Raw genomic sequence first — 26,156 nt, forward strand, 5'->3', positions numbered from 1 at the left:
GCTGACGACGAAAACCAACCCTGGGCCCCGCAGCTCGGTGACAGGGGCAGGGTAGCCTCCAATGACTCCAGAACAAGGTTCGGGTATCGTTTTCCGATTACCCCGAACTCAGCTTGGGGAAAGTGTTACGTGCCGAGATTGAGTCGGTCGGGATCATGGACGCGAGACGAGTGCTCTCGAATTGCGTGGGCTTTTGCTTGGAATGAGCGGGCTGGTCACGTTTTTAGTCACGGGCTTTCTCTTTCTTCTTTTTCTTCCTCTTGCTCCGGTCAATTAAACCGACAATAACAGCTTTATCAGTCTTGTAAAATAGCACCGGTTGGTCCCAAACAAAAATAATTAAAAAAATGAATAAAAAAGAATTTAGCCCTCAACATCAACCAGCATTTACTAACTTGGGAAAGCTCCGTTGACAAATACTACCCTATTTACACTTGAATCTTTAGTATCTAATCAATTGATATTTGAACTTCAGAATGCACCAGGTTAAGCCTCAGTTAGTTACTAAAGCCAACGAAGTTATGGATCTCCGGCCCTTAAAAAAAGAAAAAAAGAAAAACACCAAATCCGCAGGCTTTTATTTCGGTTTGCCCATGGATGGCTTCGGTGAATTATGCAAGACAAAACTTTCAGTCAGTCCCGCTTGTAGAGATGACTAAGGTAGGTACCTGCACTTATTGCGGTGAAGTTAGCCCATTGGATAACGTTCGTCAAGCTGGCAAGGCTTTAAACCCTGTCAGTGCAAGACCTCTGCGGCGCTCGGACTAACACATGAGACTTCAAGACAAATTGATAGACTTGTTAAAGTCTTTCTGTTAGTAAAAACCATTGGAGAATATCTTTTTCAGAACAAAGGCTTTTCGATATGTGCCCGACCTGACACATCGCCAAGGGATATAGATTGGGTCATTGATGCCATTTCAGACGTGTCTACCAATCACCGCAAGCCAAGTTCACTGCCTACGACGTCAGAGATCTACTGAAGGATTATATAATCCGTCTGCAGAGCTAGATCCATCTTCTAGAGCTTCCTGCCAGCCTCTGGGAGCGTTCATTGGGTAACAGCGTAGCAGGCCCTCTGATAAGCTACTGTGGCTTTGCATAAAAGCCTCTGCGATTAGAGATAATAAAAGTACCGCTGTACCTCAGTCCTTGGGTATGGCCAAACGATGAAGCTTAGGGTGCCGCAATGTTAGGCGTCGGTTTTTTCCGGAAACTCCTATTGACTTGGAAAAAGACAACATTGATATCCGGCCGTGGTGAATAGCGAACTATCGCCCGTTTCTGACTTCAGATACTTCAATCAGTATAATGCAGTAATCCAAACAAGTATCTCGGGCTTTGGGAAACTCCACAAAGTATAAAGCCTACATCTGCTTGGTGGCAGAGGCCCAGTGATTGCCGACACCCAAGACTCAGAGAAGCAAGAGATCTGCATTTCTCTGATAAGAAAGTATAACTCACACGCTTTGGTGGCTTACAAAGTACCGCTTCTTTGCCATTGCTGTAGTCAGTTGCTGTTTCTGAACTCATCAAGTCGCCTCGCTGTTTTTGGAAGCCAGTTCCCTGGAAAGAAATACAAGCAGCTTGCCAACATGTTGCTTTCACTAATTCAAACATCTTCCATACGGATGTCACTATACACCAACTTTAAAAGAACATAGCTATTTCAGAGTTGTCAGCAAATCAGACACAAGAATCAAGCATTTCACCGGAAACCTTGGCTCCGTTTTCTCTCTCGCCATATACTATAAAAAGGCTGGGCATCTCGACGATCATGTCCATTTACCCGCTGCAACCAGCCCTACCCGACGCAGGAACAGTCGTTATTTGGGTGTGTCTGAATTTTGGTTTAATCGCATTTAGTTCCCAGGTTCCTGGTCTCTTTTTTTTGATCTGTTAATCTGAAACACCCCCAAGAAGCGGCACGGCCCGTTTTTTTTCTTCTTCTTTCTCACTCAACTAAGTCGATCATCATGCGAGTCGCCGGCGCGCAGCTGACAACTGTAAAAGTCTCCTCTTTATTTTGTCTCTTTTTTTCTCCAAGTGGATCAAGCGGGAGGGAGCTCACAGATAGTAGCTTGGAAGCTTATTCGATGGAGAACAAAAAAAAAGGGTTTCTTCATTCGGCGCTACTAGCCTACTACTGCACGACGGGTTGCTCCCGAGTGAAAGCCCTACATCCTGCAGTATGGTGTGATGACGGGCGTTTTCCGTTAAGGTTAGGCTTTGGGGATGTTGCTGAGGAGCTGGTAGAGATTGTGGCTGTGTTGAGTGTCATCGAGAGATCGTGGGGAAAAAAACGTCATGGTTCTTGAGCGTACAGCAACATCTGAAGTTTTGGAATCGAACCTTGTGTAAGGCGCGGACAGAATTAAGACTATAGATAATAGTAGTTGTCATTTGTGAAAAGAGGTGGTTCATGAGTGATGAAAGCATTGAGGACTGCCAGGTCCTGGGGCAGGAGCACTTCTCGTAGTACATTTGAAAGACTTGTTTGACAGGTCTTGGAGTGATGCAGGGAGAGATGAAAGAAAGCAACCAAGGCTACTAACGTAGAACGATCACGATGACTATCTGCCCTTACCTGACCCTTCCATGGCGGGCAGGTTCTTTACCCCAGACGAGATAGAACTCAAAAAGCCGCCAGGGGAAGGTCACACTACTAATTGCAACTCCTTCCCCTTCGCCAAGGTCTTCCATCCTGTCAGCATCCCTCAACCTTCCCCTTGGGGGGTCACACCCCGCATGGGTTATCTGTGATTTGAGGGTGTGCCGTCACCGAAGATGCGATGGGCCTATGCCCGATTCAACCCTCCTTGGTAGTGAGATATCGGGTGTGGGGACTGGACCTGATTGTGATGATATTCGGGCCGGCTCTAGGAAGACACGGCATTTGAAGCTTCTGGCCTTGTTTCTTTTGTCTGTTCATCATCGACATAGTATACATCCAAGGCTCTTGGCTTCTTGCTGTCACGACGTGAAAAGAACTAACCTTCCTATCCGGGTGAGTGACGCTGCAGTTTTCACGATATCAAAAGGGGGTCAGTGTCCACGGGATTTTTATTCCAAGGAACATCCTAGGCCACGAGTCTAGGTGCCAATCCAAACTTGAATAAAAGGATGCAGCTGGAGTGCCTTTGCGAAAGTCGCAATGATGAAAGCATGGCACGTATTTGCTTGGCTATTCTGACGTTCTCCAATATTTGACGCATGTCTTTTCTTGTCCTTGGCCGGTAAAAAAAAAGGGAAACAAGGGGGAAAGTGCTGTGTCGTTCTAGCTCGTAGGGTAAAAAAAAATAGCCCATGGTCCCGCGAATCACAGTCATCAACGTCGCCTAGATATTGCCCTGCATATGGAAGGGTACGAGCTACTTGCCGTAAAGAAAGAGGTAAGCCTTGTGATGGTTGTAGCAGCTGTTGCATTGCATGTTGCATTGCCTTTGCAGCGAGTAAGTAGCATGGTTCTGGTAGGCGAAGTGGCAGCTTATCTATTAAGTTTTTCTTTTTCTTGGTCGCCGGAGAAAACCTTCTAGAATTCCAAAATACCAAGACATTACAAGGTGGTATTGGTCGTGTGTTGTGCACACGCAGGCAAAGACATTTTCTCCTTTCTCGTCTTGAGATTGGTGCAATTCATCACATTCCGACGAGATAAGGATCAAGGGGCGGTGTTGCCTGATTATCCCGAATAGTTGACGATCGGCGGTGGTTTTGTTTTGATACTTGAAGCCATGGACCATGGATCGGATTGATGACGGTATAGGACTTGTCCATATCCTAGAACTCATTTCTTTCTGTTTCAGTACTAGAATAGAACTGAAACTAGATCTAAAAAAAAAAAAAAAAAAAAAGACTGCCGTCGGCAGCTTCCGTAGCTGGCTTTCCGGTCGTGTTTCCTGATCGATCCGCCAAGGGAACCCCGCCAACATGCCTGTCTGCATCTTTATCATCTGAATTCGAAGATTAGGGCTGATTGGGTAAGGTAGGCATTTGGAAATCGCAAGGCTTATGAGTACAATCCTGGGACGGCTTGGACGGGACTTGTTGATCATTTCAAAGGAAAGGCCGGTAGATAACGGATGAAGAATGCCTGCTAGTACAGGTCCAGTCGAGCCAGTATCTGCGGGACAGAGCACAGACTAATGCGATCTAGTTCTAGCCTACGATGTGCGGGGCCGTCTTGCGGGGCCGCTTCATCCTACAATGCGAAAATAACTGACTGCGGTAGATGGCAATCATAAACTCGTGAATGGTAAAAAGAGATCAACCCCACTACTTTTAGTGGGGGGACCAGATCAAAAGGAAAGGAAAAAAAAAGAAACCTCTTTGAGCACGAGAGCAGAGCTCGTCATGGGAGATGGTGGGCACACTTGAGACATGCGTGATGTGGTGCTATACCGTATGGGGAAGGACGTGTTAACTTGGACTGCAGTGCCAAGCAAAAGTCATCTCGTTGCTTTGCCATTCGAATTCCAATCATTCAATGTTGTACTGTCAAGTAGGATTACGCAAATTTGCAGTGTTCGAGGGGGAGGCATTTTATTTTATCGATTTTCTTTTTTGATCCTCGTTGGGGGCTGCTGCAGGTGGTGTTACGTTTTTGTCCCGCCCTCCCCGGTGACTTTTTGTTATTGCTCCGCAGGTCATCTACACTACGTCGTAGCTCAGATTCCCATGATAACAATTAATCCCGGCCTATAATTTACAACTCTTAATGGCCTCTTAATAGGCTACTCCATTAAAAAAAAAAAGCAAACTGATTGCGTGCCTCACAACTTACCATCGACGTTGCAGAGTACAGCACAAAGCCAAGACATTTTTACATAGATAGATACTTAGCACCAAGTAAGATAGCAGGCATTCCCCTCATCCAAGCAGGTGACCTATCCTGAAGCTGCTTTTTTAAATGAACGGGGCGAATAAATCCGAAGCTTACTTGTAGCTCGCAAGATATCGTCAAGGAAACTAGGCTATAGGTAGAGCATTATGCCATGTAACTTTGTGGCCATAGAGGTGTTTTGTCAACAACGACACACCCGTTGTTCCACCCTGGATTCCACCACGAATTCGCTAGATGTAGCTCGTTGGGTTAAAAATACGTACAGGCACAAAAATCTGATCTTGCTGGTGGAATATTTCACGGCTGCCTAGTGGCTATGCAGATTCTCTTGGCCATCATCTTCCTACATACCCGACTATGCCTCCTATCGACCCGAGGAGTTGCATGAAAGCTCCTGTTTGCCACAGCCACTTCCCTCACCGGATCCCTCCGTGCTCCCACACCCTTCACGGACACACGGTGATTTTGTACAACCTGTTCATTTACCTCCAATCCCACGCGCACCCCTGTAGGGTCCAACCAGAGCCGCCCGAACGATCAAAGACATGCACCGACCGCTTGTCAACGACCAGTGTTTCTGTCTGCCCCCACATAATTTTCCGACCTCCCGCTACCCGGACACTTATTTTGATGTTTCACTTTTTTTTTATTCTTATTCTCGCCGACGTGGCATTTGCTCGTCTGCGCTGCAGCCAGATGTAATCCTTGGAAGCGACAAGGACCTTCTTCTTTCATCACAGATCTGTGGGATGGTAGTGTGTGACAGACAACACTACCGAGTCAACAAAGACAAGAAAAGATGAGACCTACCAGCAGGAAGCCTTGACGTCTTTTATTGCCAAGATGCTCTCGTGAGGGACCGTTGCGGGCCTGCTGCCCACCAACAACCGGGCGGCTACCGGGACTGAATGCCTCGTGCCGTCAGCAAGAGGATCATACCAGAAACCCTGATCGACGACATCCTTCCCGGATTCGGAGGTGGCCACCCTCGTCCATCCTGTCAGCTGTCTTGACACTTTACTTCTACCCGTCGCTGTAAATCTATTACCAAGCTGACATGAGATAAGCCGCCTTTACTATTGGCCGACCTCTGATGTTCGCCGCTTGAAGATCCGCAGATGGTCAACCAACAGATGACCCTGTAATGGGATGATTGATACCAGCAAGCAGCAGCAGCAGCAGCAGAGGCGGCGGCAGTAGCAGTGGTAGCGACTAGAGAGCATCAGCAACATCACTCAAGCGGGGCAATCATGATATTGACAACCGAACAACCCGTATAGCATTACATAGCCAGGGGTTCCTCCTAGGGCATCTGGTCCCCCCTGTCCGGCATCTCTAGCCAATAGTGACCTCGGGTAGACCTATCCGCCACGGCATCACGACATCCCACCCGCCTCTGACGCTTGTCGTGAAGGAACACACCCCCCGGCGCTCTCCATCTTCCTTCCCCATATGCGATGGGTCTATGTCCTGTCGGGAAGGACGCAACCATATACTGCATAATGTGGGCAACTGAAGCGGATCTGCATCCCTCTCGGGAAGGTGATCAAGATGCCAGGAAGTCAAGTTGCTCGTGCCTGGGGCCGGCATCAACCTTTGAACTGGCATCTCAAGATCGTCTCCTGGGTCATGATAAATAGGGCTACGACATCCCGTCTGTCTTGATCAATGTTGATATCCGTCAAGCAGGCCCAAGACCTCTAGTCCCAGTCCAGCTCAGCCCTCCAACCACTCCTCTTCCTCAAGTCTGCGGATCCTTCCTCAGCTTTGCATTTTTTTGCATCAATTTACTTTGTCTGCAAAAACAAAAGAACCATCATTCTTTCACAGCAAAGATCGCCCATCATGCGTTCCTTCGCCGTCCTGTCGCTCTTCACCCTGGCTTCGGCCGCTCCCCTCATCAAGGCCCGTAGCGGAACCACCATCCCTGGTGCCTACATCGTCGTCCTCAAGAATGAGTCGGCCGACGAGTTCCGCATCCAGAGCGCCATCATGTCGACCGTTGAGAAGACTGCCGAGTGGAAGCAGGAGGAGTTCAACGGTTTCGCCGCCAAGCTGAGCGGCGAGGAGCTCCAGGCTCTTCAGGACGCCCCTGAGGTTAGTCAACTTTGCTCAGATTTCTCTGTGTACCTGAAAGACACAAGCTGACACCACCAAAAAAAATAGGTCGACTACATTGAGGAGGACGCCGAGGTCTCCATCAACGCCATCGTCACCCAGACCGGCGCTCCCTGGGGTCTTGCCCGCATCTCGTCCACCACCAGGGGTGGAACCACCTACCGCTACGACGACAGCGCCGGTGTTGGTACCTGCTCGTACATCATCGACACTGGCCTGTACGCCGCCCACAGCGTAAGTTCTCCACTGGAGGCTGTTTTCCCCAATTCCGACACATCACCAGACGAACAAACATTTCTAACTGTACCCCCCCGTATAACAGGACTTTGGCGGCCGCGCCTCCCAGATCGCCAACTTTGTCGACAGCTCCAACACCGACGGCAACGGCCACGGCACCCACGTCGCCGGCACCATCGGCGGCACAACCTACGGTGTGGCCAAGCGCACCACCCTCCTGGGAGTCAAGGTCCTCAACGCCTCGGGATCCGGCACCAACTCTGGCGTCATCAGCGGCATGAACTTTGTCGTGACCGACGCCCGCACCCGTTCGTGCCCCAACGGCGTCGTCGTCAACATGTCGCTCGGCGGCAGCACCAGCACGGCCATCAACTCGGCCGCCGCCGCCATCACCTCGGCCGGCCACTTCTTGGCCGTCGCCGCCGGCAACTCCAACGCCAACGCCGCCAGCTTCTCGCCCGCCAGCGAGCCCTCGGCCTGCACGGTCGGTGCCACCACCAGCGCCGACGCCAAGGCTTCCTACTCCAACTACGGCGCCCTTGTTGACATCTGGGCCCCCGGCTCCGGTGTTCTGTCTGCCTGGATTGGCGGCACCACTGCTTCGGTAAGTTCTTTTTTTTCGCTCCTTTTCTTTTTTTGCTTTCACTTGAAAGAGTAAAGACAAAAAAGAAAAAAAAAGTCCATATCTAACATCACCTACCATCCTCTCAGCGCTCCATCGACGGTACCTCCATGGCCAGCCCCCACATTGCCGGTCTCGGTGCCTACTTCTTGTCCCTCCGTGGACGCCAGACCCCCGCCGCTCTCTGCTCCTACATCGCTACCAACGCCAACCGCGGTGTCCTCACCGGCGTGCCCAGCGGCACCGTCAACGCCCTTGCCTACAACGGCGCTTAAGCGACCAGTCTGGGGCGAGAAGGGAGTTGGTCGAGGTGGTGTCAGAACCCATCGGGCCTGGTTACTCCCACTGGCTGCAAGGAGGAGTTGTGGATATGTCGGGACAGCATTGAAGGCTGGTATATAATTCTTGCTCGGGAGGATTACACACGATCACAGCATTTTTTGTTCATATATGTGATGGCTTTTTTGTACATACTGCGGCTGTGTTGGGTTGAATTGCAACTACAGTATTGATTTGAAGAGTGAAGAAAGCTTTCTCGCAAACATACAGGAAAAGAATGTCGTCAGTGATCATCGGCAAACGTTGGGAATTTTCTCTCCGCACTAGCCCCAACAAAGCACAAGCCACCGCCGCCATGGACCCCGGCGCTGCTACTGATTGCATCTCGAGCAACTGTGTACCACTTGTTGGGGGATCCCAAAAACATCAGCTAACTTTCCATCACAACATGAACGGTGGAAAGCATGAAGATCAAACGATTAAGGAAGGGGAAAGGTAAATTGAGAAAAGGTATATATGTAGGGGTTTGCCATCTGCCTTGGTTTTTTTTTTTGGGGATGGAGCTGTAGCTGTTGAAGATGTCTGAGACCCTTTCTTTTTCTTTGACAGATTAAGAATATAGCATCATACTGTAGGTCCCCCTAAATACCCAATTGTAACCGGTTCATCTACCAAAGTCTATATTCAATTCCCTACTCCCAAGTAAAAATGCCATCCAAACGTCAATCCACCGGGTCGACATCGAGCCCCAAGCGCGCTCGCGCATCTTCCCCGGGCTCTGCTTCAAACGTAACCCCCTCGTTCACAGCCCAGGAAGCCACCACCACCACCACATCTACATCTGCACCCCAGCTCGGCGCTGCAGAAAAGCTCGCCATCGCACAAATCCTGGACCGCTGGTCTGACGTGTCGTGCTCCAAGAACCTCGACAAGGAATACCAGGGCAGCCTGGAAGAGAGCAAAAAGCCATTCGAGTACTTGTGCCAGTGCAAATCGCCTTTCAAATCCCTCCAGGATGACGGCGACGACGACGACGATGGAGATGAAGCAAACGACAATGAACAGCAGGCCGACGAAAACGCAACCCCTCCCCAGGGCGACGGCGTGCTGCAGACCCTGCCCAAGTACAAAAATGTCGCGTGCGACCACCGCAAGAATGGCATCTGCGGCAAGCCCGCGGCCGAACATCCGGACCACCCCTGGGCCGTCATGCGCGCCGCCATCCGCAAGACCAACTCGACCTACACGCACCTTGACGTCCGCGACCCCGACAACCTGGGCATGGACACCTTCAAGGACCACCTCGGCTACGGCTGGGTTCAGGTCTTTCAGAATTTTGTCCTGGATTATCAGGTCGCCAGGCTCCGGAGGAATTGGCGCGAGCAGTGGGTTGTTTGCACCGTTATAGGCAGGATATCTCTGCAAGTTTCCGACAGTCCAATAGTTATGTAAGTTTTTTTTTTCTTTTTTTTTTTTTTTTTTTTTTTTTTTTTTTTTTTTTTTTTTTTTTTTTTTTCTCTTGATGAAATTGTCCAAAAAAAACCCCCCCAAAACCGGATGAACCCAATCTCAGCTAACAATCCACCCTCCAGGATCGATGACGCCGAGGGTCTGGAGGAACTATTCCTCCTCATCGCCAGCCTGTTCCTCGACATGCTCGCGACCCTCGAAGACGCAGGACAGCTCGACCCCTCCACGACGGAGATCAAGGACCTCGGGCCAGTCATGGCCTGCTTCATCATCTCAGCCCAGCAGCTGCGCAGCTTCAGCATCATGGAGAAGCCCATGGGCAAGAGTAGGCCCCAGTCGTTCGATGGACACCTGATCGACGACTACATCGTCGCCTACGCGCAGCGGCACAACATCACCCTGGGGATGCCCGAGCCGTACCGCACCAGGGCCGCCGAGCAGACGGCCGGCGCGAGCCCGGATATGCTCCCCAAGCCTGCAGGGGAGGAGGGCGGCGCGGATTCGAGGAAGTACTGGGCCTTCGAGGAGAGGCTGAAAAAGTACGAGGACCAGTACAGGGGAACGTGGGCCAAGGACTCGAAGCAGCAGGGAATCATCGGTGGCGATTCGTTGGACCTGACGTCCTGGAAGCCGGCCGACCGCAAGAAGAAGGCCTCGGGTCAGAAAGATCCCCTCCCCAAGGATGTTATCAAGGCTTTGAAGGATGGTATGATTGTTGGGCTTGTTTAAAAAAAAGTCTTGGCTTGAATGTGATTTCTGTACAGGATGCGGCGTACTTTCCTAGTGTACGAGTTGCAGGTTTTGAGTGGCAGTCTCCCTTGTTGTGTCATTTGTACTGTATTCCCAATGTTGTGTTAGATTTTGTATACCATTGTGAAACGAATAGGTCGAGCGCATCTCTCTCACCGATAAGTGCTTCCAGCAACCTCCCCATGCCCTCAAAAGGTCCCTAGTCAAAATGCATCGCGACATGATGCGCAACAGCAGCCTCGTCGCCCTCAAACTCGCCACAGACCGGACACGTCGACGACTCAACCGCCTTCTCCTCCCCACCCTCCTCCGCGGCACCAGCACCAGCACCCTTGGCACCCTTCCCCTTCTTCTTCCCTCCCCGCACCTTGGCGGGCTTGATGACGAACGCATCCAGGCCCCTCTCCGGCGGCGGCGCGCCGTACTCTTGCTCGTCCAGCCGCACGTCCCTCGCCATGCCGCGGTGGCGCGGCGGGCCTTCTGTGGCGACGGCAAGGTCTGCCGAGGAGGAAGAAGCGACTGCCGAGGCCGAGGCGAGACTCTGCACCCGCCCGACCCGCCCGTCCGACAGGCGCACCTTGATGCCGCGCGGGTGGTTGCCCTTGGTCAGCACGTCGCGCACGGCGCCAGATACGGTGCGCCCGGTCGGCTGGTCCTCCTTGAGGACGATGTTGACGGCCGCGCCCGGGACGACCTGTGTCGTGTTGGGGACGCGGGATCCGCCTCGGTGCGCCATGCTTTTGGTGGGGTCGTCTTTTTGTTACCTCTCCTTGTGTGGTTGAAATACGGAAGACGATTGCTTTGCTAATGTCTAGATATTGACAGGATTGAACGCTCTAGCGATACAGGGAATGTTGATGGGGTATGAAGTGATGCTGGCCGCTTTGATCTCATAGAATGACGACCTGCTGCTCCCTTCTTGTTAAACGTTACAAAATTCAAGATCAATTGCCCCACCTTAAAACAGGAACCACTTAAACCAGAATCCCCTGAATGGTCCAAAGCCTCGTCGTGCATCCAGAAAATCCAAGATTTCAATTGAACCACAGGAACCCAACGACACCACAAGTAATCGCATCACTCTTTCAACACCTCCAACCTGAATGTAAAGTCAAACGGCCCAGGCTTGCATTTGTATTGCTCCAACGGCCTCGGCCCGACGGTCGCAGATCCCAACCCGTTCCCACGGTAATCCAGGTTCAGCACCGTCACATCCAGCTTCTTCAGCTCGTGCGGGTGTTTGGCCCGGTTCAGGTCCTCGGGCATGTACTTCCCCGCGTGAAAGGCAAACGTCTCACCCTGGGCGTCGTTGCGGCTGTTCCCATTGCCGTCGCTGTCCACCATGCTAGCTCGCAGCACCAACCCTTCTCCCGCGTTGCCCACCGACACCCACCGCGTGTCCTCGTGGTTGCCGTTCTCCTGCGGGTAGTCGTAGACGGTGTACAGCTCATCAACGGTCGCGTTCCAGTTCCCAAACCTCCCTGCCTGCTTGCTGTCGCGGTACGTCTCGTTTGGTCCACGCCCGAACCATGCCACATCGTCAAAGGCCGCGGGGAGCCACGCCAGGAGCCCGATGCGCGGGAGAGTCTCGAGCTCGAAGTTCTTGTCGTTGTCAAATGAACCCGAAGCTTGGATCATCAGCGATGGGATTTCCGCATCGGCCTGGGGGTCGATCGTGTAGACGACGTCGGCGTCGATGGCCCACACAAAGACCTTGGGCGCGACGCGGATCTTGTAGTGGACCGTCGTGACGCCATCCTCGCCCTGCTGCCAGCGCACGTCGCGCACTTGAGGGTGCAGCTCATAAACGCGCGCTGGGTCCCAGAACACACGGCCGTCACCCCCGCCAGCTTCGTCGTTTTGCGTCGACGCGCGGATGAAGTAGAGCTCCGGCCCGCGCTGCAGGATCGACGAGCTGCCGTCGACGGTCCATGTAACGTTGCCACGCAGCAGGTCGAAGCCAAAGGTCGATGATCCTGCGGTTATTTGGAGATGCGTTCCGTTGTAGGTTGGGTCGGCTTGGCGCAGGCTCATGATATCCTGCGCCCTGGGCTTGTAGGCGCTGTGGCTCTGGCTGGTACGTCGGCTTTTGTGGGATGCTGCTTCCCCGGGAGGGATGTGTAATTGATCCCAAGCGACCAGGTGGCCTTGTTCTGCCCAGTTTGTGGCCTTTGCTAGGCGGAACTCGAGAACAAGGAAGGCTTCGCCGGCTTCGAGCTGGTTGTTGTCGAGCGGTGTGGTGATTGTTAGGCTGTCCCCAGCTGCCACGGCGGGCACATCAAAGACCACAGGCTCCGTCTTTTTGCCATCCTGAACAACATGCCAACTCGCCTCAAGATGGCTAGAGTCGACGAACCCGTAGTGGTTGGTTATGACGATCTGGCCCGAGGCGGAGCCTTCGCCGGCCCAAACCGCAACCATTGGCTGGATGACCTTCTTGTACTCAAAGATGGAGGGCATGGGTGAGTGGTCCGACAGCATCAGGCCATCCATGATAAAATCTGCGTCGTTGGGGAAGTCGCCAAAGTCTCCGCCGTATGCATAGTACTCAAGGTCGCCCTCCTTCTTGAGAAGTCCATGGTTGGACCACTCCCAGATCAGGCCGCCTTGAGCGCGGACGTTGGATCGGAAGGCGGCGATATAGTCGACTAGAGAACCAGGGCCGTTGCCCATTGCGCTATGGGAAGCGATATCGGTTAGTATTACAAATCTCAAGGTAGGTTGGTAGGTACCAATGAGAACTTCCAAGGACAACAGCCGCAGCGTATTCGACCAAACTTACTGGGCGTACTCGCACAAAATCAGCGGCTTGTCCGTCTTGTTGACGACCCACTCCCGAACCCACTGCGGACTCGAGTACATTCGGCTGTGGACGTCGGCCAGGACACCCTCATAATCCTGCTCGTAGTGAATGAGCCGCGTCGGATCCGTTGCCCTGATCCACTCGGCCATGGCGAACATGTTTTGGCCCATGAAGCACTCGTTTCCCAAACTCCAAAATATCACCGATACGTGGTTTCTCAGCCGTCTCACCAGCTGTTCGGCCCGGTTCACGTAGGCGTCTCGCCACTCCGGGTTGTCGGTCGTGTACGACTCTGCCGGCACGTCGCTGCCCTTGTCGCCGAAGCCGTGGCACTCGAGGTCCGCCTCGGCAATGACATAGAACCCGAGCTCGTCGGCCAGGTCGAAAAAGTCTGGATGGGGAGGCTGGTGTGACGTTCGGATCGTGTTGATGTTGTGCCGCTTCATGACGAGCAGGTCGTGGCGGAGCGCGGAGTACGGTACTGTCCGCCCGTACAGGTGGTGGTGCTCATGCCGGTTCACGCCGTAGATCTTGATCGGCTTGCCGTTGACGAGGAAGGTCGAGCCGTCGCCGCTGCGCTCCATGCGCCGGAACCCGAGGCGCTGGCTGATGGTCCGCCCGTTGAAGGTTATTAGCGCCGTGTACAGGCTGGGCGTCTCGGCGGACCAGATGTGTAGGTCATCGCCGGTCACGGTAAAGTTGGCGTTGCTGACTTGGGACGAGGTGCCGTTCCATTCCCCGATTTTAGAGTTGCCGTCTGGGCCTAGGAGTTTGATCGTGAGAGGCCCGTCATCACCCTGTATCTTGACTGCGGTACGCAGGGTGCCGGTGGTAAGGTCTGCATCAAGCTCCGGATGCACCTGGAAATCCACAATGGACGAGTTTGCAAACGGGGTAAGATAGACGTCCCGAAAGATCCCAGATAGCCACCACTGGTCCTGGTCCTCAATGTACGTGCCGTGCGACCACTGATAAACCCTGGCCGATACGTTGTTGGTCTCTCCGCCGCCGTTGAGGTAAGGTGTAATGTCGAACTCGCTCGGGTTGCGGCTGCCCAGGTTGCTATAGCCGACCGGTTGGCCATTCACCTGCACGTGAAACGCGCTGTCGACGCCCTCGAAGCGTAGTCGGATCTGCTGGCCGTCCCACCCGTCTGGCACCTCAAACTCACGAAAATAGGAGCCGGTCGGGTTGATGTACGAGACGTTGGGCGGCGTGACTGGGAACGGGAACTTGATGTTGGTATAGTGTGGATGCCCATACCCCTGGAGCTGCCACATTCCCGGCACCTCGATATCTACCCATGAGGCCGTGTTTGCTGGCTCGAAGGGGGGTGCCTCTGGGTGGTGGTAGTTAGTAGGATGCAGGACTTGTGGCGGGAAGTAGCGTTTGCTTGTGGACAGCAGTTCACAAAGCTCACAACTTACCAAATGGGCTCGCGGCGTAGTTGAATTTCCATGTGCCATTCAGGCTGGAGTACTCGGACTGGTACCGATCATAGGTGAGAGCAGCAGTCTCGGATGCGTACGAGTAAAAGTGAGCTCGGGCTGGTAGTGCATTGGTATGCAGCACTGCCAGGTTGCTCCAGTCAGGTAGAGCTACGGGGAATGCCATTTTGGAGGCCCACTTGATGGCAATTGGCAAAGCTGGTCAGTGAAATTGACCAAGCTCCCTGGTTACTCTACTTGCTGGTCTTCCAATTTTTGAAATATCGAGGCATCGTGGCTTCCCTTCTGATTTTATATCCCGCAGACACGCCAAGTCTGCGGGTTCTTACTCCTTCCTACTGCATGATTTTCCTGCTTTTCTCCTTTGCAATTGCCATTCTCCTGTAACAAACATTGGTCACTGCATCAGGAATGTAGTGTTTTTTTTGGAGCTCGAAGCAACATAAAATCAGCAGGCTTGCTCATAATCTTGCGTGCAGATCTTCAAAATGCCCTCCGTGTTACGTTGCAATCCAGCTTCATATTGCCTTGGCCTATGTCACTATTGTCACTATGAAAGGTCACGGGAAAGTGGGTTCCCAAGAAAACAGAGGGTTTGAGTGGTATATGGGGAGTTGAAGGGGGTAGGCACATTTACCTACGAAGTAGTTGATGTTAGAAGAAGTCTGCAAATCACATCTATATCTGTTCAAAACCAGGCATGACCTAGAGCCGTGACCACCAGAGAGGTGGTGTCTTGATTGATGTCTTGGCCATTGTCTCAGAGGTTTGCAAGACATTTCAATTTGATTGCCCAGGCCTGGCCAAGCCGGTACATCTCAGCTGACAGTTGAACCTTAGTAATGGATGTGTGTTTTGCGGGGGTCAGAACGTTCCCCGCGTTTATGAACGGCGCCAAGGTGCGTTGACCGCGTTCGTCCCAAGATCTACCCCAACCACGCTTATCATCACGAAATATATGTCCATGGGTAGGTATATTTCCGGCCATGAATAGAACACAGCCGCCTCTTTCGATGTTCTCCACAACCGGGCATATGATAGCCATTAATTGTTGTACTTCAGTTCACGCTGATGAGGAGGACTCGAAGTTTGAGAACTATACAAGTCAAGGTCTCCTGCTTGAACATCTCCTCTTGAACGAGTGGTGAGCTTTGGATGTATGGCCTGCCTGATTGATCTGCCAACATGTCTTTTTTTAGTTCTGAGGTTTGAACGTCTTGGATGGAATCTTCGGGCTTGGATCTCAACATTCCTACATTAAAGGTTCTTCTTGGGCTGTTAAGTCACCTGTGGGTATTTTATTGTCATATTTTAAAATCTTTGAGAGACTACGTAGGCAGAACCCGAATAATTGTTCTTTTTTCGTTGGATATATTCAGCACTATGATTGCTGAACTTTTGCCGAACTTTTGTGCCTCAACTATATAGCTTGTATGTTAGTCACGTGGAGGGGACCTCTATAAAAGGCTCTGATACTTTGTTCACAAGCTATTCTGGAACCTATTCCAATACAATCAAAACCTAAGGCCTCCGTACGGTATTGAGTGCTTTGTTATCGTTGTGTCATCCCAGCTTTGTTGAACCCTTTTGATTTCTGAAGTTTAAATTGCTATTGTTTAAATTGCTATTTAGACACGGCGCTGTCATCGTGGGGGCTGTATGTCATGCGACTAAGAGCCTCATTTCAACGAGAGATAGGATACAATTCCTTGTGTTGATACGATGCCTGTTCTTGTAGACTCTGCTTCATCTTGGTTCTATTTCCTTTCTACTGAAACCATGGCAATAATAAAAGGACCTCGCTGAAGCTTTTCATACTGTTGTTGCTCTTTCCAACATTGTAAATGCAAAACTCCCCTTTTAACGATTTGCTACTTGCTGCTGGGCCCATTTGTTGAATAATAGAGTTGAAACAAAGCTAGCTACCTACCTGCTTTATCTAGGCCGACGATAATTATTCGACCATGGTTGCATTGTTCAACATGTGGATCTTTGAACCGCTGAACTCTTGTTAGTGTCTGTTAAAGTGATTCCAGTGGGCTGCACATGTTTACCGAGAATTTAATCCCGCCAGTAAAGTTTGGTGGCAACGAACACTGAACCTTTCACGAGAGTAAACAACGCGTAACAATACTGTGCACTGCTCCATGCCTAGACTGGAAGGCGAGTAAAAGCAGATTATAGGGGGTTAAAAACGTAGCGAATCACGATCCGACAAATGCGAGAGAAGTGGGTACCTGATGTACAAGACGGAAATCTTACAATTGCATGATCCAATAAGCATAGGATCTAGACTAATGGTAAGGACCCTGAAAATGCAAACCAAGTCTAAAGAAAGAGTGGAAAGGTACAAAAGTACATCAAATTTTCGGTAGGGCTCTGCGTAAAATGCTAGAGCATAGTTACCAAAGTACCTTTTAGTCCATTTAAGGCAATTCGCCGACGGTCCAATGCTCGATGAAAAAGGCGGAAAGTCCCGTTTGGTGTGTTGCCCAGACTTCTTGAATCCGCCAAGACTGTTCTTCCACTTGCGCCAAGGCCTCCACTGTAAGCCCTATCCAACTCGCTTCGATATGGTTCATTTGATTGCTCGAATATGGGGTCCAAAAACCATAAAGACATCCACTGTGGCGCTCAAGGAAGAAAAGTACCTTGCATCCTTAGACGAGCAGCATGAGGGGAAAAGTCAGACAGCGAAGTAGTCTAGACCAGTTGAAGAGGGAACACAGTCTTGACAGGGTCTTTTCTGGAAGGAGATGCAGTGATGCTTAGAATGTGCCCACAAGAGCATGCAGTAGACTGTGCCTGCTTGTGAAGCGAGAGCACGAGTTTTCAGTGCCAAGAGACAAACGGGGTCAGTGGGGGCTAAGTTCTGAAAAAGAAGTCCTCACATGCTGATTTTAGTCGGCCGCTCGTCAGAACACGCTGGGAGATAGAAGCTAATATCCACCGTCTCAATTCAAAGGAGAAAGGCAAATACAGAACTTGACAGAACTTTTCTACATCATGAGAAGGAGAAATTGTTTTGCAAACAATCCCTAGACGCCCCCGCCAGACTTCCAGGGCAGATGTATATATCTAAAAGAGATGGAGTAATACTGGGTTGACGCTAGCAATAGCCTCACCTAGCCACGGAAAAACTTGTGCAACGCCCCGGACCATGGTAAGCAGCTGATGATGCATCTGTGGGGTGCAAGGCGGCACGGTAGGAGCCCCTGTCAAGAGGATGATATCGATTCATTCACATGCCTCAAGGTCTAGAAGGGAGTAGGCCTGATAATGGAGAAATGCTGGTCCAAAATTGGTATAAAAGCAACCGTTTGGCACTCACAGCTTGGTTTTGTTTTGTATTCTCCATCATCGCCATCAGCTCCATCTCTCCTCTCCTACACCGGCTCTAATCCCACCAGATCACCAAACGCCCATCAAAATGCGCTTCTCATCTCTCGTTCTGGGCCTCGCCGCCACTGTGTCGGCCATCGACATCAGGGGACACGATCAGGATGTCTGCAGAGGAGGCTATGTTGCCTGCGTGAACGTCGAGCCCAACGTTTGCTGCACGTTTAACAACAAGGCGAGCATTTGGGTGGCTGCCGTGAGTGAAGACCCTTTTTCCATTGTCCATCTCCTGTTACGCCTTTTACAAAACTAAAACAAAAACATATCGCTGACAAAATCACAGATCCCGCCGGCGTGGCGCATCCGTGCCAGGTCCTCCACTGGCGGCGGCTGCACGTACCTCGCGACCGAGGGCGACAACAACGGCACCCAGGACATCTGCCTGGCGTACACGAGCCGCGGCCTCCGTACCGGCGCCATGTACTGGTTCCTCAGCCGCAAACGCGCCGAGGACGAGACCTGCCCCGTTGCGCAGCCCGATGGTGGCAAGTGCGAGGCTATGGCCAAGCCCAACGTGCTGGGTCTTGCGGACGGCACCGAGTACAACATTGAGGGCCTGTCTGATGAGAAGGTTGCGGAGATGGTTAGTACTCCTTTCTTCTTCTCTTTCCGCATGACTTGCCGTTGCAAGGGAGTAAACTTTTGATAGCGTTCAAGACGAGCTCGCGCGGATCTGAATACTAACTTGCTTTGCCCCTCTTACAGGAAAAGATCATGGCGACCGGGGCTGGTGCCGACGCCATGCCCGCCGAGTTCCAGACCCTTCGCCGCTAGATCGAGGTTTGATACATAAACCTTAATGAGCTGTTTCAAACATGATTTATAGCGACGACAAACCTGGCTGATGCAAGATTTGGAATAAAACGGATTGGAGCACAATTGGTGATTGCGTTCTCCTGTATTGATTACGACCGCTGTAGTACAACGGCCTCTCTGTTTTTTAGAATCTGCACCACTGACAGGATGAATATGATTGAGATGAATAATCTTGGGCTGCGTGGACAAAAAGAAGTCAGTTGGTCAGTCAATTTAGGGCTTTATGGGAGACTTTAACGAAAGCATAGTGGTTCTGTATATGTGGTTGACATGCAGTGTTTCAACAATAAAAAAAGGGTATAGTTACTTAAACAATCTTGATTTGAACATCAAACCACGTGGAAGGAAAGTTTCCGACTGTTAAGGATATGATTTGGTTGCAGTATATGTATCTATCTTAGCCCCTTTCACAAACTACCGTCATACTGCCACTATTCCGCCGTCATTTGTCGGTCCGTTTGAGCGGTTGGACTTGTTTGAAAAAAAAAAAAAAAAAAGAAATTGAAAAAAAAGAAAACATTGGCCCTTATGGGCCGGTTCATCATTCTTCGGTTGCAGATGAGGCAGGATATAGGATGGAAATTCATCGCATGATCAGAGTGTGGGAGAAGAAGATTCGAGTTATGAAAATCTACATAAGGACATGGAAGAGCAAAACTTCCTTATTCGTTTCCCGGGAATTAAATAGTCGCTTTGTCCCCAAACTAGCCCTTAAGAAGACAGTTGCAGCAAGATTGGTACTGAAAGCAGAAGAAGCAATAAATATAGAAAGAAAATCAAAACCATAGAAATAAACCCTCAACGCCTGGCGCTGTCGCCCGTTACTCAACAACCAAACCACCCCTTCCTTGATGACGACTTGCCCACCACCGATGGCATTCGGAAACAGTTCAGCTTAGGTGACGGCGGCGCACGCGCCATCGCAGCCCGTCCCGCCGCCTCCTTTGGTTTGGGCAAATTTAACTCTTTACGCTGGCCAAAGTCGTCAAATACCACGCCTGGATTAACGTATTGGCCCCCAGTAGTGGTCGGGTAATAATCGCCGGTGGTGGAATCAATGCTTGTTGAGGAATGACCCGACTGCAATAGCGGCTCTAACCAGGCATCGACGGTACGACCAGCAGCTGTAAACATACCTTCCTGCCTTTGACCCCACGCAGGACAGGCCGCCGATCGCCCCCTGCCACCCCTGCAATCACCTTCGTCGTCCCTAACGTCTGCAATGCCCATGATTTTGCCAGCGCGAGGCTCGAGGGTCTTGTGCTCAACAATCGGCACCGCGGTGGTGAGAGATATGAGAGGGAGGAGAGCAAGTATGAGCCCCTTGCCAACCATTTTGTTTGTATTATATAATTCTGTGAGATTTGCGCGCGACTGGCTGTCCAGTTAGCAATTGTTATTTATGTTCTGTAATTAAAAAAGAGATCAAGGTTGCTATGGATGAGCAACACAAAATCTTTTGTGTGGTGAGCATTGTCACTTTTGAAAACACTTCGTCGGGTTTTGGGGGATATGCCTTGATGATAAGGTCTGACTCGTTACCTACTTGTTTATGATATCGGCTGGTGTCCGTGTGGGACGAACACTGCTGAGTCCTGTCGTGGTAAATGCATACAGATCTTCTTTCGCGCTCAAGACATTACAATATCTATGTGGAAAACGTGCCTCTTTATATTCCAAGAGCCGAGTTATTGCACTTCCAGGATCTTGGGTCCGGCTTGACCGTGATTGCTCGTAGACATGAGTCCCGAACCTAACAAAACTATGACTCGCCTCTGGTCTTATATATCCCTACTTCCATAATACCGTATCCCCGACTCGCATCTAACTATAGGTACCATTTGAAGATCGGCAATGCGTGGTATGAAAACTTGTCTAAGCAGTTGTAAGGCTCGGAAGATATTCTTTTAATTCTATTCTGAGCTAATACACCCTCTTGCATGTTTCTAAAAAGGGAAATGATAACTGTCAAGGAAAGAAAACAAAAGAACAAGCTAGATCATGTGACAGTGTGACTTGAAATCGAAGTTGTTTGATCTCACACCAAAGCCTATACCTTGTCAATCTTTTTTTTTTTTTTTTTTTTTTTTTTTTTTTTTTTTTTTTTTTGAAAATTGCGTTCTTTTTCTAGGATGCGATTTAAACATGCTTTCTGAAGATTGAGGTTAGAAGCATGTTAACCAACCGTTAACAACTCATGACAGAAACTTTGATTGGCTGGTAAGAATATCATTTTCTGATTTAGAAGCACCAGCCTCAATTTGACCGGTGAACTACTTTTGTTTGCTTAAAATCCCACCTTCATCACTTAGTAAAACATGACCGTGCAGTCTTCAATGCACTTCCAAAAATAATGCCTTTCACAACCGAAACCATTCAAAGATTTCCAATTGCCTAGATCCCCAAAAGAGCTTTTTTCTTTGTCAATACTTACGTGATCTTACCATGTCGGGTATGTCGCAACGTCTTGGTCGCACGAGGGAATGTCCCTAGCTTGCGGCTTCTTAACCTTGGATAGTCCAGGTTTCATACTTTTCACTTTTCGAGGGGCCTGCATTGACGTCGTGTTGGGTGTCTATTTGCACCATCACCAGTCTCAACGCCTGGATCAAATGGTTAGTGAAAGGATATTATCAATCGCGCGGATTGATTCTGATACCTCGGGTGACTAGGGGTTCACATCATCTCACGTATTTAATGTGTTTCAAAAAGCGACCCCAGAAGCCTTGGACACTGATGCTCCTGGCACAAATCCTCAAGTCGTCAACCACGGCGCTCCGGCTGAGGAGCAAAGGGCTTTGGTGAGGTATCCACCGCAGCAGCCTTCCTAAGGCATTCATGACATGATCCCGTGGGTTATGCGCTGCTTTGAAGCAATTTGTACTACCACGTCAATATGATAACGCATTTTAGGCATCGGATTGGGGCTTATGTCGTAGCTTGAGTGTCGTTCCATTTTGTGTTGGACGTTTATTAAGAGTTGGGAGTGAAGATAAAAAGGGATCCGACTGTTCAAGCCGGGCCCTATGCAGAAACTTTTGAATCTATCGAATTTACAAGAAAGAGCAGAAAGCCATCAACTTTTATGTATACCTCCGTAAAGTAGTAAATGCAAACCAACTTTTTTTTTAACCCAATCAATCCCGGTAACACCTTGCGCAAAATCAGAAAAGCCAAATGCTTTTGAAGATCCAACAACAATTATAGGCGATGGCTCACCGTCCAATGTCTCAACAAGCCCCCTGAATTACCGCCCCACCGTCATCCCCAATATTCAAAAGCTCAAAAAGAAGCGCAAGAATTCCAAGAAATAGATAGCGGGTGTCTTCGAAGCCTGCCAAATTCCTTCTGATGCCCTCCAGCAGCCTACCCAGTATCACAAGGCTGGCCCGGCTGGAGGTCCAAAAGGCACATTGAACAACAGCGAGGGGCTTTGCGACTCCGCCTGACGTTGTTGACTGGCTTGACGGGAGCCTTTGAAGTTGGTTAGGCCGCCGAAGGTGATTTCTATTTTTCTATTTTTCAAAGAATGCGGGCCGACAGAAGATTATTGCCCGCCGTTGATCTTGCGCTGCTGGCGCTGGACGGGCTTCTCAGTGGACTGGTGGGGCCTCTCAGTGGACTGGTCGGAGGGCTTGCTATCACTGGCCTCCTCCGAAGGACCACCGCCCAAGCGACGGCCCTGTCCGGGAAACGACTTTTTTCGGGGCACCCTATGCCCCCCAAAGCCCAGCTTGGCCCATATACCATTCTTTTTAGCTTGATCCCCTGTGCTGCGTTGTTGGAGCACGTCCGAGATGATGGGCGCATCGTTCGTCGTTGCCCGTGGCGTCAGGGTATCCAGGGCAGCGTTGCTTGCCAGAGGACCGAGGAGACTTGTTTCACCGGCTGGTAGTGCCGAGGTGAAAGAAAGGAGAGGGATGATGGCAAGAATGAGATTGCTGGCAATCATTTTGATGGATTATTATGTTTTACTGAGTATGAATATAAGCTTTCGTGACATGAGAGAGGAGGTGGTGTGAGAAACGGAGAAGGAGGGACGAGAGTGCTCTGAATTTATCTGGTTGCCAGGAGTAGGTGCTATGCTTGAGCAGAATTTTTTATCGTGACAATAAAGCACGAACTAGGTTTTCACGCAGAGTGGAGCTCTCATTTAAGAACGCGGATTACTCCGGGAAGAGCACTTTCCAAAATGTAATATGCTAGTAAGACGAGTCATAGCATTGCAACTAATTATAGGGCTTAATGCATCTGGGCGATGCTGGCCCAGCCCGATCCAGGATCCATATTTCTAGACTTTAAAATATGATCAGATGGAAGTGCACCCAGCTGCTGGGTAGTCTTAAATTTGGAAACGCAGTTAAACTCTTTTTCAATACAGCAGTAAACACTTCCAAAGATATTGGGGGCCACTAAATCCATGACATGACATCGACCGCAAGCTCAGACGCGGTCGATACTTATAGCAGCACTCAAGTGGCCATAGACCGCCACCATACTTGCGGTGTACTACGGACAGTATAGTTAAATTGCAATGCATGGAAGCAATACTTTGCTTGAATTATCGGATGCTACTTAGGATTTCTTTTGGAACTCAAATATTTATTCTTTTCTGCATTAACTTGGGTTGGTATCCAGGTCATTTTACTCTCGCTTAAAAGGCTTCTTTTTGATTCCTATCACTATAGCTGTTCTTCAACTAACTTTGGGACGGTGAATTTCAATTACCCCTTTCCGCGTCAACGCTTTGCTAAACATCACCTTCGAAACCCAAGTGAGCTATTGTTCAAATGTAGACCGACTGGTAGGCTCAAGTTGTGGAAGAGTACTGCAGAAAAAAAAGGGCGAAAAGACAAACTTTCACTTGCGTCAGGTGTGCATTGGTGCATTGGTTCATCGGTGCATCCACTTGCCGTCTTTCAAGGCCATTAACAGGCAGTTAGGGCTGATATTCGAGCGGCTGATCTACAACAATATGACCCTCATCGGAATTCCGGCTGTGAAATTTTCGAAATCCTATTCCTCGATATGATTCTAGGCAATGCTAGCATCCTAAGATTTATTTTATATTACATCGCTCTAATTTAATCCACCTACATGGTGATATCCTTGTTGAGCTACTATACTCTGCTTCGACAAACTTCGCTCATTGATTCCCGTTACGTAAAGTGAGAAGAAAATATCAAATTAAGTAGAACAGTCATTCGAGATTTAAATAGTATCACATGAGCAAGTTGTGTCTTGAACTTAGAATCATGTAATTTTGCTTGTGAACCAGCCACAAATACCAACCCTGTCTATGGGCCCCCAACTAGGAGTACTAAGAGTAGTAGCAATGGAAGTAGTAGAATCTATTTGCAGTCTGGTGGTTCCCGGACCTCTCGCATGGCCCCTGCAACAAGTAGCCTTGGCCCATATCCTCGATCGGCTTTATACATTGGGTGCATAGGTACATTTCGGGTGTATCCATGGCAAATGATCCAGCGGATCTAGCACCGGTAAGCATTTGAACCTATTCATAGTTCCAAGCCCTCGTCTCCCAAGAAAGTTCGGCGAAACAACCTCGCCCCACCATTCAGCGACGGAGCGATACGACGGTCCCGTTCATCGGGCAAGTCAACAGGCGTTTCCCAATACTCCAAGGCTCCGGGTCTCGACTCTCAATGACGGCAAAGGTTTGCACAAACCGCACCACAACGTACGACGCTTCGGTCAAGGCGTATTGTTGACCAACGCAGATCCGTGGTCCGCCGTTAAAAGGTACGTAATTCCAACCCGGCCGCAGCGTTTCCCACCTTTCCGGGCGGAACTCGAGCGCATCTTCCCCGAAAAGGTCTTTGCGGCGGTGCTGCGCGAGCATACTGTAGAGGACTATGGAGCCTTTGGGAAGGAAGATGGGTGATTTGCCGTTGGGTCCGCCGCCGCGCGGCAGGGTAGTATCGAACGATGCTTGCTTCCCCAATACGCCAACCACAGAATGCAGGCGTAGAGCTAAGGAAATTGTGGAATGAGTTTGGCTAAATTAGCATTGCTCCAAGTTACGTAATACTTAAAAGACAGCATTCTTCAAAATCTGACGGGGCCGTGTTTGCTTACATTCATTAATGCACCACCGGACATATTTCATGTTGCGTATGTCTTCGTATGTTGGCAATCTGCCTTCAAGAAACATGATCTCGTTCTTGATTTTTGCCCAAACATCCGGCCTCCGGGCAAATGTATGGAACAGGTTGCTTAAAAGCGCAGCGGTCGTATCACGACCAGCCATGAGTAGGTTCATCAATTCGTCTCTCAAAACCTTGCGATCTTGGGTCTGTCTTGCCAAAGCCTGAAGAAAGATGTATCGTCCTTCGGAGTTTAACCCTTTTTCGTCCCTGCCGTGTGCAAGCTCCTCGTTGTGAAAACGGATAGCTTGATCCACATACCTATCGACGTGGGCGTGGATCATCTTGACGCACCGGTTGGCCTTTTTATCTTGATATATGTAGCGGACAGGTCCGAGGATGAATCGGAACAACATGTCGTTCTGGGCATACTCCCAAGCCTCGGCGAACTGTTCTATTCCCTTCTGGCTCCAGGGGCTGCTCCCGTCGATGCCGCCACCAGCGCCGATATGTTCGGGCGACGCGTGCGCCTGCAACGCCTTGACCGACTCTCCAAACAGGAAATCGGTGATCGAATCCATGGTGAAAGCAAAGAAGAGCGGTACCAAGTCGACTTCCGAGCCGTCTTTGGGAAGAATGGAAAGGAGTATTTGGAAATGGCGTTCCAACGACCCTAGATCCGCGACTTGATCTCGAGCAAAGTTCGGCCGTACCAAAGCCCGTGATCGTTGCCATTTTTCACCGTCCGCCAAAAATATCCCTTTGCCCATAAAGTGTCCAGCTGGTGCTGAACGGAGTTCGTTGTCGAAATGGTCAAATTGCCCGTGCATGATTGCTTTGAGGTTGTCGGGCTCGCACGTAAAGAAGATCCGGTGCCCAACGACTTTGCTTACGTGAGTATACCCATATGTTTGGAGTCGTTCCACCGTGTTGTTTATGAGCCGGTGTTGGTTGATATCACTCATCACCAATTTATACGAGAACCCGATGCCGAAAATCGGGTCCCAATCTGGAATCTTGGGCGCGGGCATGCAGCCATGGAGTAGTTTCAGATTCCGACGCCGATAGTACAGCATGATACGTCTCCATAACCACACAGAGGCGATTATTGCCAAAGCGATTTGGGCAGTAGTAGTAATGTTAAAAATCTTCATCTTTGCCATGAGGACAAATTATCAGTCTTGAGCGATACTGATAAACCGATCCGGTTGGCTATAGAGTAAATTTTTCCCCTTATATGTTGTGGGGTAAACCAACACTTTGCCAT

The 26,156-nt window shown here is 50.1% G+C and overlaps 8 protein-coding genes across 8 annotated transcripts; 3 read left to right on the top strand and 5 right to left on the bottom strand.

Annotated features, from left to right (window-relative positions):
• Positions 1 to 5,087: 5,087 nt before the first annotated feature.
• Positions 5,088 to 8,373, top strand: PgNI_04433 (uncharacterized protein). The gene is made up of 4 exons (XM_031124480.1): positions 5,088 to 6,940; positions 7,010 to 7,195; positions 7,284 to 7,802; positions 7,910 to 8,373. The coding sequence occupies exons 1-4, from the start codon at positions 6,689 to 6,691 to the stop codon at positions 8,093 to 8,095; spliced, it is 1,143 nt and encodes a 380-aa protein (XP_030985540.1). The 5' UTR covers positions 5,088 to 6,688; the 3' UTR covers positions 8,096 to 8,373.
• Positions 8,374 to 8,807: 434 nt separating this feature from the next.
• Positions 8,808 to 10,298, top strand: PgNI_04434 (uncharacterized protein; the record flags this gene model as incomplete). The annotated part of the gene is made up of 2 exons (XM_031124481.1): positions 8,808 to 9,547; positions 9,692 to 10,298. 2 exons carry the CDS (start codon positions 8,808 to 8,810, stop codon positions 10,296 to 10,298), a joined length of 1,347 nt encoding a protein of 448 aa, XP_030985537.1.
• Positions 10,299 to 10,518: 220 nt separating this feature from the next.
• PgNI_04435 (uncharacterized protein) lies at positions 10,519 to 11,055 on the bottom strand (the record flags this gene model as incomplete). The annotated part of the gene is made up of 1 exon (XM_031124482.1): positions 10,519 to 11,055. The coding sequence occupies one exon, from the start codon at positions 11,053 to 11,055 to the stop codon at positions 10,519 to 10,521; it is 537 nt and encodes a 178-aa protein (XP_030985538.1).
• Positions 11,056 to 11,183: 128 nt separating this feature from the next.
• Positions 11,184 to 14,786, bottom strand: PgNI_04436 (uncharacterized protein). Its single transcript, XM_031124483.1, has 3 exons — positions 14,550 to 14,786; positions 13,102 to 14,461; positions 11,184 to 12,996 (listed from the first exon to the last, which is right to left on the bottom strand). Exons 1-3 carry the CDS (start codon positions 14,734 to 14,736, stop codon positions 11,397 to 11,399), a joined length of 3,147 nt encoding a protein of 1,048 aa, XP_030985535.1. The 5' UTR covers positions 14,737 to 14,786; the 3' UTR covers positions 11,184 to 11,396.
• Positions 14,787 to 18,000: 3,214 nt separating this feature from the next.
• On the top strand, positions 18,001 to 18,743 carry PgNI_04437 (uncharacterized protein; the record flags this gene model as incomplete). Its single annotated transcript, XM_031124484.1, has 3 exons — positions 18,001 to 18,165; positions 18,253 to 18,552; positions 18,675 to 18,743. 3 exons carry the CDS (start codon positions 18,001 to 18,003, stop codon positions 18,741 to 18,743), a joined length of 534 nt encoding a protein of 177 aa, XP_030985536.1.
• An 867-nt stretch (positions 18,744 to 19,610) lies between these two features.
• On the bottom strand, positions 19,611 to 20,120 carry PgNI_04438 (uncharacterized protein; the record flags this gene model as incomplete). Its single annotated transcript, XM_031124485.1, has 1 exon — positions 19,611 to 20,120. The coding sequence occupies one exon, from the start codon at positions 20,118 to 20,120 to the stop codon at positions 19,611 to 19,613; it is 510 nt and encodes a 169-aa protein (XP_030985533.1).
• Positions 20,121 to 22,332: 2,212 nt separating this feature from the next.
• Positions 22,333 to 22,737, bottom strand: PgNI_04439 (uncharacterized protein; the record flags this gene model as incomplete). Its single annotated transcript, XM_031124486.1, has 1 exon — positions 22,333 to 22,737. The coding sequence occupies one exon, from the start codon at positions 22,735 to 22,737 to the stop codon at positions 22,333 to 22,335; it is 405 nt and encodes a 134-aa protein (XP_030985534.1).
• Positions 22,738 to 24,360: 1,623 nt separating this feature from the next.
• On the bottom strand, positions 24,361 to 26,043 carry PgNI_04440 (uncharacterized protein; the record flags this gene model as incomplete). Its single annotated transcript, XM_031124487.1, has 2 exons — positions 24,361 to 24,776; positions 24,882 to 26,043. The coding sequence occupies 2 exons, from the start codon at positions 26,041 to 26,043 to the stop codon at positions 24,361 to 24,363; spliced, it is 1,578 nt and encodes a 525-aa protein (XP_030984223.1).
• Positions 26,044 to 26,156: the final 113 nt, after the last annotated feature.

The sequence above is a fragment of the Pyricularia grisea genome (assembly GCF_004355905.1).
Source record: "Pyricularia grisea strain NI907 chromosome Unknown Pyricularia_grisea_NI907_Scaffold_2, whole genome shotgun sequence".
In the NCBI taxonomy this organism is placed as follows: domain Eukaryota; kingdom Fungi; phylum Ascomycota; class Sordariomycetes; order Magnaporthales; family Pyriculariaceae; genus Pyricularia; species Pyricularia grisea.

Bases quoted from the DNA above. Each gene is read 5' to 3' on its own strand.
- PgNI_04436 (XM_031124483.1), bottom strand. From the start codon at position 14,736: ATGGCATTCCCCGTAGCTCTACCTGACTGGAGCAACCTGGCAGTGCTG. The intron at 14,462-14,549 runs GTAAGTTGTGAG...ACCACCACCCAG, and splicing joins CTACGCCGCGAGCCCATTTG to AGGCACCCCCCTTCGAGCCA. The intron at 12,997-13,101 runs GTAAGTTTGGTC...CGCTTCCCATAG, and splicing joins ATTTTGTGCGAGTACGCCCA to CGCAATGGGCAACGGCCCTG.
- PgNI_04433 (XM_031124480.1), top strand. From the start codon at position 6,689: ATGCGTTCCTTCGCCGTCCTGTCGCTCTTCACCCTGGCTTCGGCCGCT. The intron at 7,196-7,283 runs GTAAGTTCTCCA...CCCGTATAACAG, and splicing joins GCCTGTACGCCGCCCACAGC to GACTTTGGCGGCCGCGCCTC. The intron at 7,803-7,909 runs GTAAGTTCTTTT...CCATCCTCTCAG, and splicing joins TTGGCGGCACCACTGCTTCG to CGCTCCATCGACGGTACCTC.